At 43.6% G+C, this 15,735-nt stretch overlaps 1 protein-coding gene across 1 annotated transcript in view; it reads left to right on the top strand.

Moving 5' to 3' along the window:
• Window positions 1–15,735, top strand: part of tnxbb (tenascin XBb) — a 60,561-nt gene that overhangs the window by 19,368 nt on the left and 25,458 nt on the right. Inside the window, exon 7 of the mRNA XM_086279400.1 lies at window positions 6,403–6,518. Coding sequence (XP_086135526.1) covers window positions 6,403–6,518 — 116 coding nt within the window. The remainder of the gene's footprint in view (window positions 1–6,402; window positions 6,519–15,735) is intronic.

The following is a 15,735-nucleotide window of genomic DNA, read 5'->3' on the forward strand; positions in this document are numbered from 1 at the left end:
CACCTTTAACAACCTCCGTCCAATTTCCAATCTACCCTTCATTTCTAAGATACTCAAAAAAGTGGCTCATTTACACCTGGTTAATAATAACATCTACGAGAGATTTCAATCTGGTTTTCGCTCATGTCACAGTACCGAAACTGCTCTACTTAAAGTCACTAACGATCTTCTAATCGGAGCTGTATCTGGTCTTCTCACCATTCTCGTCCTTTTAGATCTGAGCTCAGCCTTTGACACCATTTCTCACTCTGTCCTTCTAAGCAGACTTTCCTCTCTCGGCATCTGTGACACACCCCTCGCCTGGTTTCAATCATATCTCCTCGACCGCTCCCAGTTTATTCAACTAAGATCACTCCGCTCTCGTCTATTCCCCATCAGCTCTGGTGTACCTCAAGGCTCAGTTTTAGGCCCTCTTCTCTTTATAATATACATCCTCCCTCTAGGTACCATCTTCCGCAAATTTGATCTTCAGTTTCACTGTTTTGCTGATGACACCCAGTTATATCTCTCCTGCAGACCTGATTCCTCCCTCCCACCTTCTTCCCTTACAGAATGTCTATCCGAGTTAAAATCCTGGTTTAGCTCTAATTTTCTAAAGCTCAATGAGGATAAAACTGAGATCCTCCTTATTGGCACCAAATCCAACCTTTTGAAGGCAAACCATTTCTCACTCACCATCGATAACTCCACAGTTTTCCCTTCTCCTCAGGTTAAGAGCCTTGGTGTCATCCTAGACAGTTCACTTTCCTATAAATCTCACATCAATAACCTCACCCGTTCTGCCTACTTCCATCTAAGTAACATTAACAGATTGCTTCCTTCTCTTTCCACCCAGTCTACGTCCATTCTTGTACATAGTCTTGTTACCTCCCGTATTGACTACTGCAATTCTCTTCTGCATGGTCTCCCCCAAAAATCCCTCCATAAGCTTCAACTGGTTCAGAACTCTGCTGCTCGCATTATCACCAGAACCCCTCCTACCAGCACATCACCTGTTCTTCAGGAACTTCACTGGCTCCCTGTGAAATTCCGGATCATTTTAAAACTTCTTCTGCTCACCTTCAAGGCCCTTCATAACCTCGCTCCTCCTTACCTTTCTGACCTGTTAACCACCACCTGTTCTGCCCGTTCACTTCGTTCTTCTTCTTCTATCCAGCTTGCTGTACCTTCCTTCCGCCTCACCACCATGGGAAGCAGAGCTTTCAGCTGCTCTGCTCCCAGGCTGTGGAGCTCTCTGCCCCCAGAAATAAGAAACATTGGTTCTCTCCCCCAGTTTAAATCCCACCTCAAAACTCATCTGTTCAAATCTGCATATTCACTGTGAATCCACTGTTTGTTCATTTTATCTTGTGCTTTTATTTTATTGTTCTTATTCTGCCATTGTTTTACTAAATGTTTTATCCTATTGTAAAGTGTCCTTGGGTGACTTGAAAGCGCTCATAAATAAAATTTATTATTATTATTATTATTACTATTAACTGGATATTTCCCTCCAGTTTATGACCACGCGCTGGTCAGAGATGATGGTTGGTTTCCCAGTGCATCATGGGAATCCCCGGCAGCCTACACCTATTGCAGCATAACTAAGGGAGGATTCAGGGTCACCTGGTCCAGCCCTAACTATATGCTTTAGCAAAAAGGAAAGTTTGAAGCCTAATCTTGAAAGTAGAGATAGTGTCTGTCTCCTGAATCCAAACTGGAAGCTGGTTCCACAGAAGAGGGGCCTGAAAACTGAAGGCTCTGCCTCCCATTCTACTTTTAAATACTCTAGGAACAACAAGTAGGCCTGCAGAGCGAGAGCGAAGTGCTCTAATAGGGTGATATGGTACTACAAGGTCATTAAGATAAGATGTGGCCTGATTATTTAAGACCTTGTATGTGAGGAGCAGGATTTTGAATTCTGGATTTAACAGGAAGCCAAAACAGGAGAAATCTGCTCTCTCTTTCTAGTCCCTGTCAGGACTCTTGCTGCAGCATTTTGGATTAGCTGAAGGCTTTTCAGGGAGTTTTTTGGACTTCCTGATAATAATGAATTACAGTAGTCCAGCCTGGAAGTAATAAATGCATGAACTAGTTTTTCAGCGTCACTCTGAGACAGGATATTTCTAACTTTAGAGATGTTGCGCAAATGGAAGAAAGCAGTCTTACATATTTGTTTAATATGTGCATTGAAGGACATGTCCTGGTCAAAAATGACTCCAAGGTTCCTCACAGTGTTACTGGAGGCCAAGGTAATGCCATCCAGAGTAAGAATCTGATTAGATACCATATTTCTAAGCTTTTCAGGGCCGAGTACAATAACCTCAGTTTGATCTGAATTAAGAAGCAGAAAGTTAGCGGCCATCCAGGTCTTTATGTCTTTAAGACATTCCTGCAGTTTAACTCATTGGTGTGTGTTATCTGGCTTCATGGACAGATAGAGCTGGGTGTCATCAGCATAGCAGTGTAAATGTATGCTATGTCTTCTAATGATGCTGCCTAAGGGAAGCATGTATAATGTAAACAGAATTGGTCCTAGCACTGAACCCTGTGGAACTCCATAATTAACCTCAGTGTGTGAAGAGGACTCTCCATTTACATGCACAAACTGGAGTCTATTAGATAGATATGATACAAACCACTGCAGCACACTGTAAAAAAAATATTGTAATATAAAAGTATTTACTGTGTATTTTACAGTTTTGTATTGTTCTTCTAGAATATCATTAAATTTAAATAAATAGACTGATTTTACATTTCTAATGTAAATTAACGTAAAATCACTGTAATGTAATAAAACATAATTTTCTTGTTTTTTAAATGTATCTGTCTGTACATATGCATATTTACATTGTTAAAATAATTCACAAAGGTATCATAATTTCACAAATATTTGTCCGTTATTTGAAAGATTGAATTGTTAAATTCAAATGTGATGCTACAGAAAAATATATAAAATGATTCTTATAAACTTTTGTTACATCAAATAATAATAATTATTATTATTGTTATTTAGGGCGATCGTGGCTCAAGAGTTTGCAGTTCGCCTCGTAATCAGAAGGTTGCCGGTTCGAGCCCCGGCTCAGACAGTTTCGGTCGTTGTGTCTTTGGGCAAGACGCTTCACCTACTGGTGATGGGCAGAGGGGAATTGTAAAGCGCTTTGAGGGTCTCAAAAACGCTATATGAATGCAATCCATTATTATTTAAACCAACTGTATTATGATTCATATTGCCGCATTCATTGACCTTTTTATAGGTAATTTCATTGTTTAATCACATTAAAATGTTCCTAATTTAATGTTTAAAAGCACTTGAAAAAGGCAGAATCCCATGTAAAATTAGGGCAACAAACTTTATTGTCATTGCTGAAAATAACCATATTTTCATGAGGAAGTTCTTTTCTGTTATTTTATGGTATTATTTTGGCGCCCCAGCTGCCACAGTACCTGTAACACCTACAGCGTGCTCTAATCGCTGCACTGACATATTACCAGCTGTAAAAACAAAGTGCAGGTTCTTGACAGCGACTTGCTGCTTCCTCCAAATATCATATGTTCATTATTCTCCACTGTTGTTAAGCAGTCATAGCAGTGGGACATGCTAAGTACTGAAGAGACAGTCACAGCTTCATCATGTTGATGCCATTACTGGCCCAGTGTGAGACAAAGTGCTCTCAGAGAAAACAACTGAAATGTCTGCCTGAACATAGAATAGAACAGAATAGAACAGAATAGAATAGAATAATCCTTTAATTGTCCCACAAAAGGAAATTTGGTTGTAACAGCAGCCAGAAAGACACATGTACAAACAAACAGGACAGAAACATTTTTCTTACATATTTACATCGAGGACAGTGGTTCCTATAACCAGAGAACTGTACAGTTATTAAATTAAATAAAAGTAACTACAGATAAGAGGCAAACCTAAAAAGGCACGTCTAGGTTTCTTTAAAGTGTTTGATTGAAAACACTCAGACGTGCACATTTTGTTCTGATAAATGTTTCTTTTAGTTTTTGTGTCTTTAAATGTATGTTTGTGTTGATGTGCCTTCCACATGACGGCCGTTGGCTATAACTTTAATCAGTTGTTGACACACAAACCCAACAAACATCAAAACGTTGTGGCAGCTGAAATCGATAAAGCTTAAAGGAACCATCACGCAAAACAGAACAGTGAGAGTTGACGTAAAGCAGCGAATAAACCACCAAGGCCACAGTCTGATAGACGCAGACACAAAGCAGATGGGATCAAGCGGAGAAATATTTATCAGTCTGATGACGTTTATGTGCAAAAGAAACTGTTTGATGGAATAATGTTGCAGAATGGGGAAGCTTTTATTGTGAAGGCACTCAGCCAAATAATGCTTCTTTACATGTGTAACACGCACGCTGAACTTGAGTAGCTGCCTTCCACGAGCAGCGGATCTTCCAGTTTGACTGTTGGAGGCTGATGGAGGCTGATGGAGGCGGCCTCCGTGAGCCGGAGGTGTTGGTCTGTTTACTGCGCCTGTGTTTGTGCCGTGCTGCTGCGGTGTGAGCGATTTAAACCATCCCAGAGGAAGTTTGAAATAAAGTCACGACGTTCCCTCTGGGAGGAAATAAAGTTAATCCAGACGCAGCAGTGGCAGGAGAGGCGGGGTCATTGCCAAGTCCGTCGGGCTGTTCTCATGAGCTGACTAAAGAACACTGATGGGAGAAGAGCAGCAGAAGGTGGATGAGATAAGCTTCTTTGTATTTTTACTTTCTTTTCATTAAAGAACAAAGAAGAACAAACACCTGAAGCAAATGAAAATTCAGCTGCTGTATTTGAAACAGAGCCAACACAGCTGTGGTGCAGAGGTTACATACATGTGATGATTACTTCTATACAGTGCTGTAACAGTACAGTAAAAATAGTGTGCACCTTTAAAGGTAAGCTGATGTTTTCCAGTGTTCCAGTGGACACACAGCACTGCTGTGGGTTGCATCAAGCACACAGGAATATTAATGTAAGTTACATTAGAGTGCATAAGCAAATAAAGAGCTTTTCTGATGTATTATCGCCTCAGTAAACTTACAGTGAATGTGTTGGCCAGCAGCTTCTTTCACTTCCACATCACTGAGTCCTGTTTGTGGTCACCAGAAGATTCCTCGATCGGTCTCAGCCAGCTCCCGCTGCTTTTCAATTTTCCCCTCAAAGACTGAAATCTGCCTCTTCTTCCTCATCTGAGCTCATGCTGTGGCTCGGAAATCACAGACCTGGATATGAGCCTTAATGAGAAAACCACCCCTCATCACTGGAGCAGTGTCATTTTCAACCTGCACATCAGATCGAATGGTTTGTCCTGTTGTTGTGGTGCCAGGGAGCAGATGGTTTAAGGTTTCATTAAGGCTGATGCCAAACTCTGATAAATGCATCACTTTGGTTTGGGTAAGATGGAGGAGAAAAAGCCTCCTGCTGCAGGACAAACACTTTGCTTGTTCCACTGCATCAATCACAGGAGAGAGAAAACGAGGAGGAAGAAGACCTGCAGGGTTATTCAGCAGTGTCGACTGCACGGAGCATGGACAGGAACGTTTGTGATGAGGTGACTAAACTGTGGCGCCGATGATGTTCGTCTGTGTGTGATCCATCTGCAAGTCACTGAATACAGCCATTATTATTATTATTATTATTATTATTATTATTATTATTATTATTATTATTATTATCATGTTTGTTGTCACCTGATGAGTGGAAGAGCTTGAAACGTCACTCCTGGATTATACTGCCCCAAATATATTCCTTCTCTCACCCCAACCAATCACAGCAGATGGCCCCGCCCCTCCCTGAGCCTGGTTCTGCTGGAGGTTTCTTCCTGTTCAAAGGGAGTTTTTCCTTCCCACTGTCGCCAAAGTGCTGCTCATAGGGGGTCATATGCTTGTTGTTCTCTGTATCTAATAGCGTAGGGTCCACTGTACAATATAAAGCGCCTTGAGGCGACTGCTGTTGTGATTTGTTGCTGTATAAATAAACTTATTGCATATTTGCTCAGTAAACGTGCACTTGTCTTAAACAGTTGATAGCATGATCTGTCGATTGGCAGTCTGCTGTGCTCCACTTTCAGTGGTGGTCATGTAAAGGTGGAGAGGGCTGAGTGTGGTAGGCTGGCCCGCTCCAGCCACTGGGACAGGGTGGAGCTGCTGTAGGGCCTCCTTCCCAGATGCCATGGTGTTGGTGGATGAAGCCAGGTCATCTACCAGGTGAAGAGGTCGTGTTTGTTGTTGTGCTGCTAGCTGCTTCGCCTCTGTCCTATAACATGAGGTCAGCATAGCGCGGCGTCCGCTAAAGCAGGAATGTTGCTGAACAGGAGTTTTTGCCACACAAACACGTGGAGACAAACGCACACGGTGGTGTTAGCCTGAGTCTCATTGTGCAGCTAAGTCTGTGTTTCTCTCTTTCAGTCATGTCTGGTGTTTCCCGGCTGAGCACTCAGGACATCACAGACACGTCAGTCGCTTTGGTTTGGACTCCGCCTCCTGTCCAGTATGAGACCTACTACATCACCTTCAGCAGCCAGGTACGCGGCAGGTTAAGCTTTAAAGTCTTTGAGTTTCCCTTCTCTACCTCCTCAGTGGTTCTTTGGCAGACGTGCACAGACTCCAGCATCAGATCACCTGAACTGAATTTATCAGTTTAACTGAAAGCAGCAAAAAAGGGGAAAAATCAGAAGTTTCATTCTTAAAGAAACGTGTGTTGTTCCCGGAGAGGGGCCCACTTTCTCCTGTGAGACGTTTGACGTGTCGTGTTGATCTGAAACTCTGCCATGTTAGACAGAAGCATCCACCATTAACTGCATATACAACACATACAGTAATATACGTGTTGTGCTATGACTCAGACCAAAGTGTTTCCAGTATGGAAAAGCAGAAAGGCCCCATTTAAAACTGAATAATTTTAATAAAATGAATAAAATGTGAAGCCAGCTGCTGTTTTTCTCTCACACTGTGGAACCACACGGAGACAGTCCAGTAAAAACCTGTTCGGCTCACGCACATATTTCCATAATTCACATAACAGATCCACAGTCCTCACTGTCCCCTTATCCAGGACCTTCACCAGGTCATGTAGAGAGGGTGGAGCAGTGTGGAGGACACACGTTTCTTTACAAGATCCTCAGTGAAGTTTCCAAAGAGGTCTGCAGGTAGAAATATCAAACTGCGGTGCGTCGTTGTGAGCAGCGTTCACAGCCTGAAGCACAAAACTGCTGAGCTCAAAATGAACTTCAAACATTTGACACACACCATAAAAATCCTGCTTTATGTGACCGCAGTCATAACAGCAATCACAGTCTGCAAACCTTAGAGGATATCCAAAGTGTAAGTGATGGGGGTGTGTTGGTCTTTTATTTTGAAGGACACGAACAGTCTGTCACTTCCATGACAAACGCCTGTAAGAATGATCTGTGAGGTTGGGCTGCAGTGCCAGAGGAGATCTCTGGGCTCCATAAACACTAAATTACTGCAGATTTTATGGCGTTAAACTTCAGTGACTCCGTCGGCTGAGCGCAGGTTTGAGACCAAAGCGCCGCTTTCATGTTTCCGTGACTGGAAGTGAAACTCAGCGTCTCCAGATGGCGGCGAAAGTCACAATTTTGAAATTTCAAAGTCAATTAAACAAAGAAATGTAACCTACAATAGTTTTTTCTTCGGGGGGTCATTTTAGCTACCACTCAGAGGTTTGGGAGGTGGAGGTTCACACATCCGCTCAGTTGCTGGTTCACTTTCCAGGTGGAGACAGAGCTCTGCTTTGGGGTCATGTCAGTAGGTGGATGTGGAGGAAAGCTACCCACTGCAGTGACCCCTCGTGACAGGGGAGCTGAATGTGCCTGGAGATTTAGATGGAGCTGCTGTTTATGTCTTTTTCCAGCTAATATTTAATAAACATCAGTAACCGTGGTTACTAGAGTGGGTTTGATTTGGAAAGTGATGGGGACATAAATTTGTTGGAGTGTCAGGATCCTGCCGGGTTTGGACCGATCAGCGCTGTGTGGACTCTGGTGGTCCCACGTCCACCTGTAAAGTAACCACTAGTGATGGGATTTCTTTATAGAGAGCCGGTTCTTCAGGTTGTTTTGTTGCTTTAATTAATTTATTATTAACAATAATATAAAATTATGCACAAAAGGAATTACTAATGTAAAAAAAAAAAGTGGTTTTATTTATATATGTTTATATATAAATATATGCGGTGGCCCCTAGAGACAAAACACGTACAAACTCCAAAACACATTTCTAGCGTTAACTGAACTTCCAAAGCAGAGCTCCTAGATCACTTAAATTACACAATTGAAAGCATGTGTGTATTGTTTGTGTATTTATACACAAGCACTCATATATATTCAAATAATTTTAAAAAAAGTTCATTTACCTGTTACTACCACACACCAAATCCAGTCGTTGGTACTTGCCGGCTTGTGTAGCCACGAGGTAACAAAAGCTCAACACTGCCCCCTAGCATCCTGGAGCACTTCTGTTGTGTTTTGTACGTGTTTTGAGTTATTATGTGTTTTGTCTGTAGCAGCCACCGTAAATATACTTTTATTTATTCACTCCACATAAAATGTAATAAATAAATCATATGATACAAAAACCAACTATTCACATTTCAACTTTTAACTATTTAAATTTTCAGCTTTTTCCTTTTAAACAAATTTAAAGAGAAACAACACAAAACACTGCAAACCACAACACAATTAAATATAAATTAAAATATGAAAACAAAAAGAAGATGCACATTCTCTGTCATATGGACCTGCATGAATAAACTTTCTGAATCCTTTATCATCTGCAACTCTCTCTCTCCCTCCCGCTCTGTTCCTGTGCTACTGAGTGTAACTACCGCCCCTCCCCCCTCTGCCTCTAAAGCACAAGGCGGGAAAAAGTGTGAGAGAGAGGCTGAGAGAAAGAAAAGAAAAAAAATACGGCTCGCGTCGCTCACGTCAAAGACCCGGCTCTAAGAGCCGTTTCGTTCGCGGCCGACACATCACCAGTAACCACTCACTGTCTTTAAACACCCAGCATCCACCTTCATGCATAAACTCATCAGCCTGCTCTACAACACGCTCTGTATTCAGTGTTATTAATACACGACACCATGAAGCAAATACTCAGTTTTGTGAAGTTTTATGATTTTAAAAAATCATTAGCAGTGTTGCTAAGCAACTAATTTTACATGTTTGAACTTCATAAGATGCTAATATTTCTCAGAGGTGCCTTTGAATGGCTTTAATAAAAACTGCCTGATCCTGGTTCTGTTGGAGTTCTTCCTCCCGCCGTCACCAAGTTCTTGCTCATAGGACTTTTGGAGGTTTTCTCTCTAAAACAGCAAAAATCAGTCGTGAATGCGTCAGACTGAGTGAGTCTGAGCCGGGACACGGCACAGAGATGTGTGTTTTCAGATCAAAGTAACAACACATCTGCCCTTTCTCTTTAAACCTCGGGCATTGCAGAGGTATGATGAGTCATCTAAAAATTAATTTGGTTTAAAAAATATCCTCATGGATCCTGATGGCTTTAATTATGACAGGACAGATTGACAGTAGAAAAGAAAGATGGAGGAGACGTAACAGAATCAAACCTGGACTCGCCCCAGAGTGGCTGCTCAGCCCACCACGACCCTCCAGGCAGGGCAGGGACTTTCACCAAGCTTCATTCTGTTGACAAAGAGTTTAAAAACCATTCACTAAATATAGAAACACCGAATCTGCCTCTCCTGTGAAAACGAATAATAGTAATTATGTATCAGTTAATGTCGGGCTGATGTTTGCAGCAGAGCAGCAGGAGGACGGCCGGCTGATGGATTTCCTTTTTCATTTCGTCTGCTTTCCCTCCGCTCATTTTGGCTTTTCGTTTAGAGCCAAACTCGTTCCATCGCAGCCGGATGCGCTTGGCAGTCGGAGCCCATGTGGAAGACACTAACACCTCATCTCCTGCTTTAATCATGTGCTGCATTTCCTGCTGATTCTCCTCAAACCACATATGAGCACTTTTTTTTGCTTCCCTCACAGGAACCTTAAAGCGCTGGCAGTGAGTGTCGTTAGCGACAGTGTTAGCAACACAAACACAATCATATCATCGTGGACGAAAATAAACTGCAACATAGCAACAACGTCCTCGGTCCGCTCCTCTGATGTAACCGCCTGTAGGGGGCGCAGTAGCGTAGCTTTGTCTGATGAAGCTGTTCATCATTTGCTCGCTTGTAACAGCCGAGCGTGCAAGTTTGTGCAAATGAGTTCAAGGTGTTTCAGTTTGAAGCGTTAGACTGTTTAAAGTGATGTTTGCAGGACAGAGCAACAGCAGGACGTGCAAATATGTAAAAGTGAGCTGCAGTTTAGAGACTGTTTGACCATGAATGTGTATTTGCAGCCAGAAATAAGGATGTGATTGTTTCTGAGAGGACGTCATGCACAGAGACCTGCTGACCTGAAAAGCACCGAGTGGGTGTGGCTTATTTGGCAGCACAGCTTAGCTTTTCGTGATTGGATTAATGTCCTTTGGACAGACGAGACCAAAGTGGAGATGATGTCCACAATGCAGAGCAGCACCTCATACCAGCGCTCAGCACGGTGGAGGAAGGACAATCATTTGGGCCATTTGCCCGGACCTCTGTTCCCCAAAGTCGTCTGGAGTCAAACGTGAGCTAAAGCTCGGACAGGGTCATCAACAGGACAACGATCCAAGCACAGCAGCAGATCTCTGACAGAAGAGCTGAATCGAGCTGCTGTCAGAGTGCAGACGTCAACCTGACTGAGATGCTGTGCGTGAACGAGTGGAGTGGCCAAAGTTCCTCAGCGACGACGTCAGAGACCAAAGAAGTCACACAGGAAATCACCACTTCATTTCCTGCTGCTGACTGATGCAGTGTTGAGTTATGGTGCAGGTAGTTTTGCACAGGACTGCAGAGGATAATCATGTTTGTGAAAAACTAACTTCATTCAGCAGCCTTTTAGGCCATGTCCATGTTGGACATGTGGTCTTTCTTTAACGTGTTTATTTCTATGCAAATTTCCTGGAAACCTTTGACGACCTGAGTCAGGACTACAGCACGCTTCAGTCATGTGCTTTTAACTGAATTAATACCTGAAAATAACAGGTAACAATTCAGTCACATATGTCAAATATAGTGACTTATTGTGGCTCATACATGATTTCATTATCTAATAAGTGTAAACGTTTCTCTGTTTCCATTTCACCCATCTGGCACCAAACACTGAAACGGGAGAACATCATATAATTTTGATGAAATTACCAGTTTTTCTGGGATTATATGGAAACTGTTTGCAGGAAACCAGGAGTTCAAACTCCGTGTGCCAAACATGATAGAAAACAGCTTCCCTCCATCTATCTCAGTGTGTGGGTGGCGGGATGTCTGATGCCCTGCAGCCAGGCCTTCTACATATGGTCATTAGCTACGTGATGCATGATGGGGTCTGATCATTCTCCTGGTGTAAAAACACTAAATTGTCCTTTTAATCACAGAAGTATTGAGATGCTTCGTAACCTGGGCTTCACATGTTCATCAGTCTGTTCACAAACATGTGCGATCAATCGGCTGCAGAGGGCCTTACAGAAGGGAAAATTACTAATTGCGTTGGTATTTGTGAGTTTAGGAGCGGCAGGAGAGAGGGGGGGGCCTCGGCAAAACCAAAACACGTTTAAACTCGTTCTTTCTACATCACTTAAAATCAAAACTGTCACTGAGATGAAAGAAGTCGCTGCTTTACATTAAACACACACACACGTGCTGGCCTCCTCTCAGACATGTTTTCCCACACACACAGTTACAGTGATCGCCTCATACTGTAATTTTCTTCCCGCTCTGACATCATCGAGGGATTAAGACTTAGTAATGACTTTGTTTGGAACGACTAACAGCACCAGAGAGACAAAAGGAAGGATGGATGGGTGGATGGAGGTTAATAGGCGGAGGAAATGATGGAGACTTGGCCGAAGAGGGAACAAAACTGGAGCTGAACTTCAGATCGACATGTGTTCGTCTTTACGAACCCACCGAGGGGAGACGTTATCCTGAAGCAGTCCAAACACAGACGGAAAACAAAGAGAGACAAGCAAAGGAAGAGAAAACAGGAGTGGAATAGAAGGACAGAGGATGAGAGATCGGTGCTGATATGTGCAGTTACATGTGCTGTTTCTGGCACATTTCACTCGTCGTGTCTCCAAAGTTTGCATCATTTTATGGTGTTGGTGAAATGTTGGGCTCAGAGTCAGAGCTGTCCTCAGTAAGACGGCACCAGGCAGCTTAAAGTTCTCTCTGCTTTTTTTTCTTGTGAAAAAATGTCAAATATTTACAGGAGGTTTCATTTATTCATCGTTCAGAAGAAATGAAACTGATTTAAAAAATGTCCAGAATCCTAAAAATCACCTGTTTTCAACCAGTAAATGAAGGATGCGGTGCTTCTTTGCCTGCTACGCTTCATTTGAGCTAATTCGAGTCACCGGACCTCCTAACTCTATCTGTCCTGTTAAAGAAGCATTTTAAAGAAGTCCCCTGAAAAATAATAGAGCTTACTGTGCGGCTCATGGTGCTAGCATAACGTTCATAAAGCCTGCTAGCTCCCTCTGTGCTGATGCAGCCTGCTAACAAGCTTGGTCATATTAGCACTTTGACTCAGTTTAAGGCTTTCTTCTGCTTCCTGAGTATGAAGAAATAAATGTTGTGCACAGCAGGAGAGTACCACTTTCACTAGTTTGATGGGGGGGTTAGGTTAATGTGCTTATGTGCTGCCTAACAGGGATCATCGAGCTAGCTAGCATTAGCTGCTAACTTAGCACTTCAGCCTCTCATCCAAACATAGCTCCAAAACAACAAAGACAGCAGCGAGGTGGTGGCTGATTTACGTTCCAGCTTTGAAAAACAGACTTCCATCTTTTATTTACAGTCTCTGTGACAAACATGTTCACCAACAAAGAAACCATCAAAGGGTCAGAGGTCAAGGTTAGCTGGTTTTCTTGATGTCAGGAGTCGTAGAGGGCTGTTTCCTGATGTCTGACTGCTTGAAAGCCACATGTAAACCTCCCAGTAATAATTACAAGAATCTTTTTTGTGACGGTCGGGCCCATTAAGTCATTTGCTGGTTTGGGAATCCGATCAGAAAATGATCAGATGTGTCATCTTTGGAAAGGCAAAGAAAAGGTTTGGATGGCTCGCTGCGGCAGTCGCACTGTGAGAATTTGGCTCCGGCTTTCCGACTCTGGAGGTTTCCTGTTCCTGTCACGGCCGTCAGCTTTGAAGCGTTAAAGTCAGAGAAGCAGCGAAAAGTAGACAACAAGCCGAGTGGGCAGAGTGGGCTGACAGAGGTGGATGAAGTGAACTCCTCAAGGTCCAGAGAAAAAGATGCAGATGTGGGATGCTTGTTGCCGAGGAAACACGTAAACACTGTCAAAAACATGGCAACTGCCAGAGAGATGACATCACCGTGGACCTACAGCTGTGACACAGAGAGCGAGGGAGATGGGAAGAGAGCGAGGACGGATAAACACGAGACGGATAAACACGAGATAAACGTCACACAAATAACGGCGTGTCACAACAAGCAGCAGCGAGAACATCAGGAAACAGAGATCAGTGTCAGTCTGACGGCTGCTGGTTTCATTATTGTTTCCAGTTAAACGCACAGAAACAGCAGCAGCGATGTGGACGTCTCAGCGCTGCTTTCTCTGGAACCGTTTCTGCAGTAGGAAGAAATGAAAACTGAAAGCACGCTGCTGAGTGGGAGGCTTTGATGATGCATGAAGTCTGGAGTGATGTTTGCAAGGAAGCGTGGTCCCAAAGCTCGTCTCTAAACAGAGAAGTGACTAAACGGTCATACGGGTGCAAGTGCAGGTCAAAGAGCGGAGCCAGGGCCCCTTGTTTGGGACAAACACCACGTCTGAATCCCGCCTCTCCGATCATTCAGAGTCACTGAATTTTACCAGATTTGAAAGTTTCGTTTGGGATCTGTTGTTTCAAAGAAAAAGCTGAGACAGTGAGAGTATGTGATCTCACCGCAGACTGCTCCGTGATGTTCAGGTGCCTCGGCCAACACGAGCTGACGTTTGGCGTGTCTGCACGAGCCAACCTTTGATCCTCGCTGAAGCAGAGCAGGTGGGCCGAAGGTTGGGGAAGGTTCTGGTCAGGGTTTGCTTCCTGTCCTCCGGGCTGAGCAGCTCACAGTCATTCATTCTGCATCATAACAGAGTAGCTGAGAATAATGTGAGTCCATCTGTGGGAAAGCTGATGTTCAGCTGGAAGACGAGCGCTCGAAAACAACAACACAAAATTCAGCTTTAATAAAAAAAAATCCTCCAAACTGGGAAATCAAAGGGAACAGACTGGTGTTAATGGATTCACCTGTGCATGAATGAAACTGTTAGGCTGAGTTATGAACTCACTGCTCGCTGTTTCCTCTGGACTCAGAGTCGAGCATCTTTCTCCGTTTGCACGTCAGCGAGCAGCGGCGTTAGCTTTCACTGATCTTTAGGTTGATGAAGACTGTTTCGTGACCGCAGGCGAGTCGGTCGCTGCGTGCCTGAGAATGAGGAAACGCTTCCTCTGCACACTGCGGGCGGCGGCTCCTTCCAAGAAAATGTGATGTTATTAAAGTTGTCAAAGTTCTCACGAAAACACGGCAGCTTAATCCAGATCCGTTCCGGATCCAAGGATTCTGCTTGCACGCCGTCAGGCGGTGTAGCCTCCACATTCAGGCTGAACCATCGTCTCTGACAGCATTTCCAGAGCGTCAGACAGACGTCACTCCTCAGTCTGGATTTTCTCCTTGCTTCATTTCTGACTTCATAAACTCATTTTCAGTCACTGATTTCCTCTGTGGCAGCAAAACAAATCTGAACAGCCTCGAGGAAAATCCTGCAGCTCGCACCGAGCTAACCAACCAGTGTTAGTGCTGAAGATGGACACGAATCCAGGCCGGGGTGCAAAGCTTCAAGTTCCCCCTTTAACTCGTCGCTCAACGTGTTTTTTACAGTTTCGATATGAGACATACTCAGTAAATAAAGCAAACTCATATTTACTGAATGTGGGCTTGAAGCTTTAACGGTGTCTTTTATGTTGTTTGTGCGGATAAAACAGTCTGTGAGTCCAAGACGACCAAGTGACCTCACGTCCAAGGGAAGTATGAGTCAGTCACCAGTACAACCAGCAGCGCTGCCCAGCTGGGATCTCTGACTGCTTATCTGCATGAAGTTCAACTAGAGCCAAAATGCAGCTTCTGGTGTTTTAGGTTTCTGTGGATGAATCATAGAAACTGAAACTGAATAAATCAGTTCAAGCAGGTCACTCAGTTTCACAGGAACTCCCCAGCCCACAGCTCCAGAGTGTGTGTGTGTGTGTGTGTGTGTGTGTGTGTGTGTGTGTGTGTGTGTGTGTGTGTGTGTGTGTGTGTGTGTGTGTGTCAGTGCAGACATGTGTGACTTCATGAGAGCAGTTTTACTTTATCAAACATGTTAGAAAAATAGAAACAAGGATTGTTTTTAGAGTAGAAAACATAAACACGCTGTTCACACTCAAATCAGCTGATCCACCAGGCTGAACTTCCTGCCTGGAAGAACGTTTTAATATATGAGGAAAATATTTCTGACGGTTACTTTAAAAAAGCCGCACAGGGTTTAACACGAGCTCGCTTGACCTGCTGATTCTGCTTCCTGACCGATGCTGAGGTTTTTCTTATTCTGGGACTTAAACGGGAACAAAGTCCAGGCTTCGTCGACACACCCAGGCGG

This window comes from Aulonocara sp. 'chitande type north' Nkhata Bay, linkage group LG22 (assembly GCF_057382095.1).
Source record: "Aulonocara sp. 'chitande type north' Nkhata Bay isolate Kocher_YH1m ecotype deep benthic linkage group LG22, A_spYH_male_GT1.1, whole genome shotgun sequence".
Taxonomy (NCBI): Eukaryota; Metazoa; Chordata; class Actinopteri; order Cichliformes; family Cichlidae; genus Aulonocara; species Aulonocara sp. 'chitande type north' Nkhata Bay.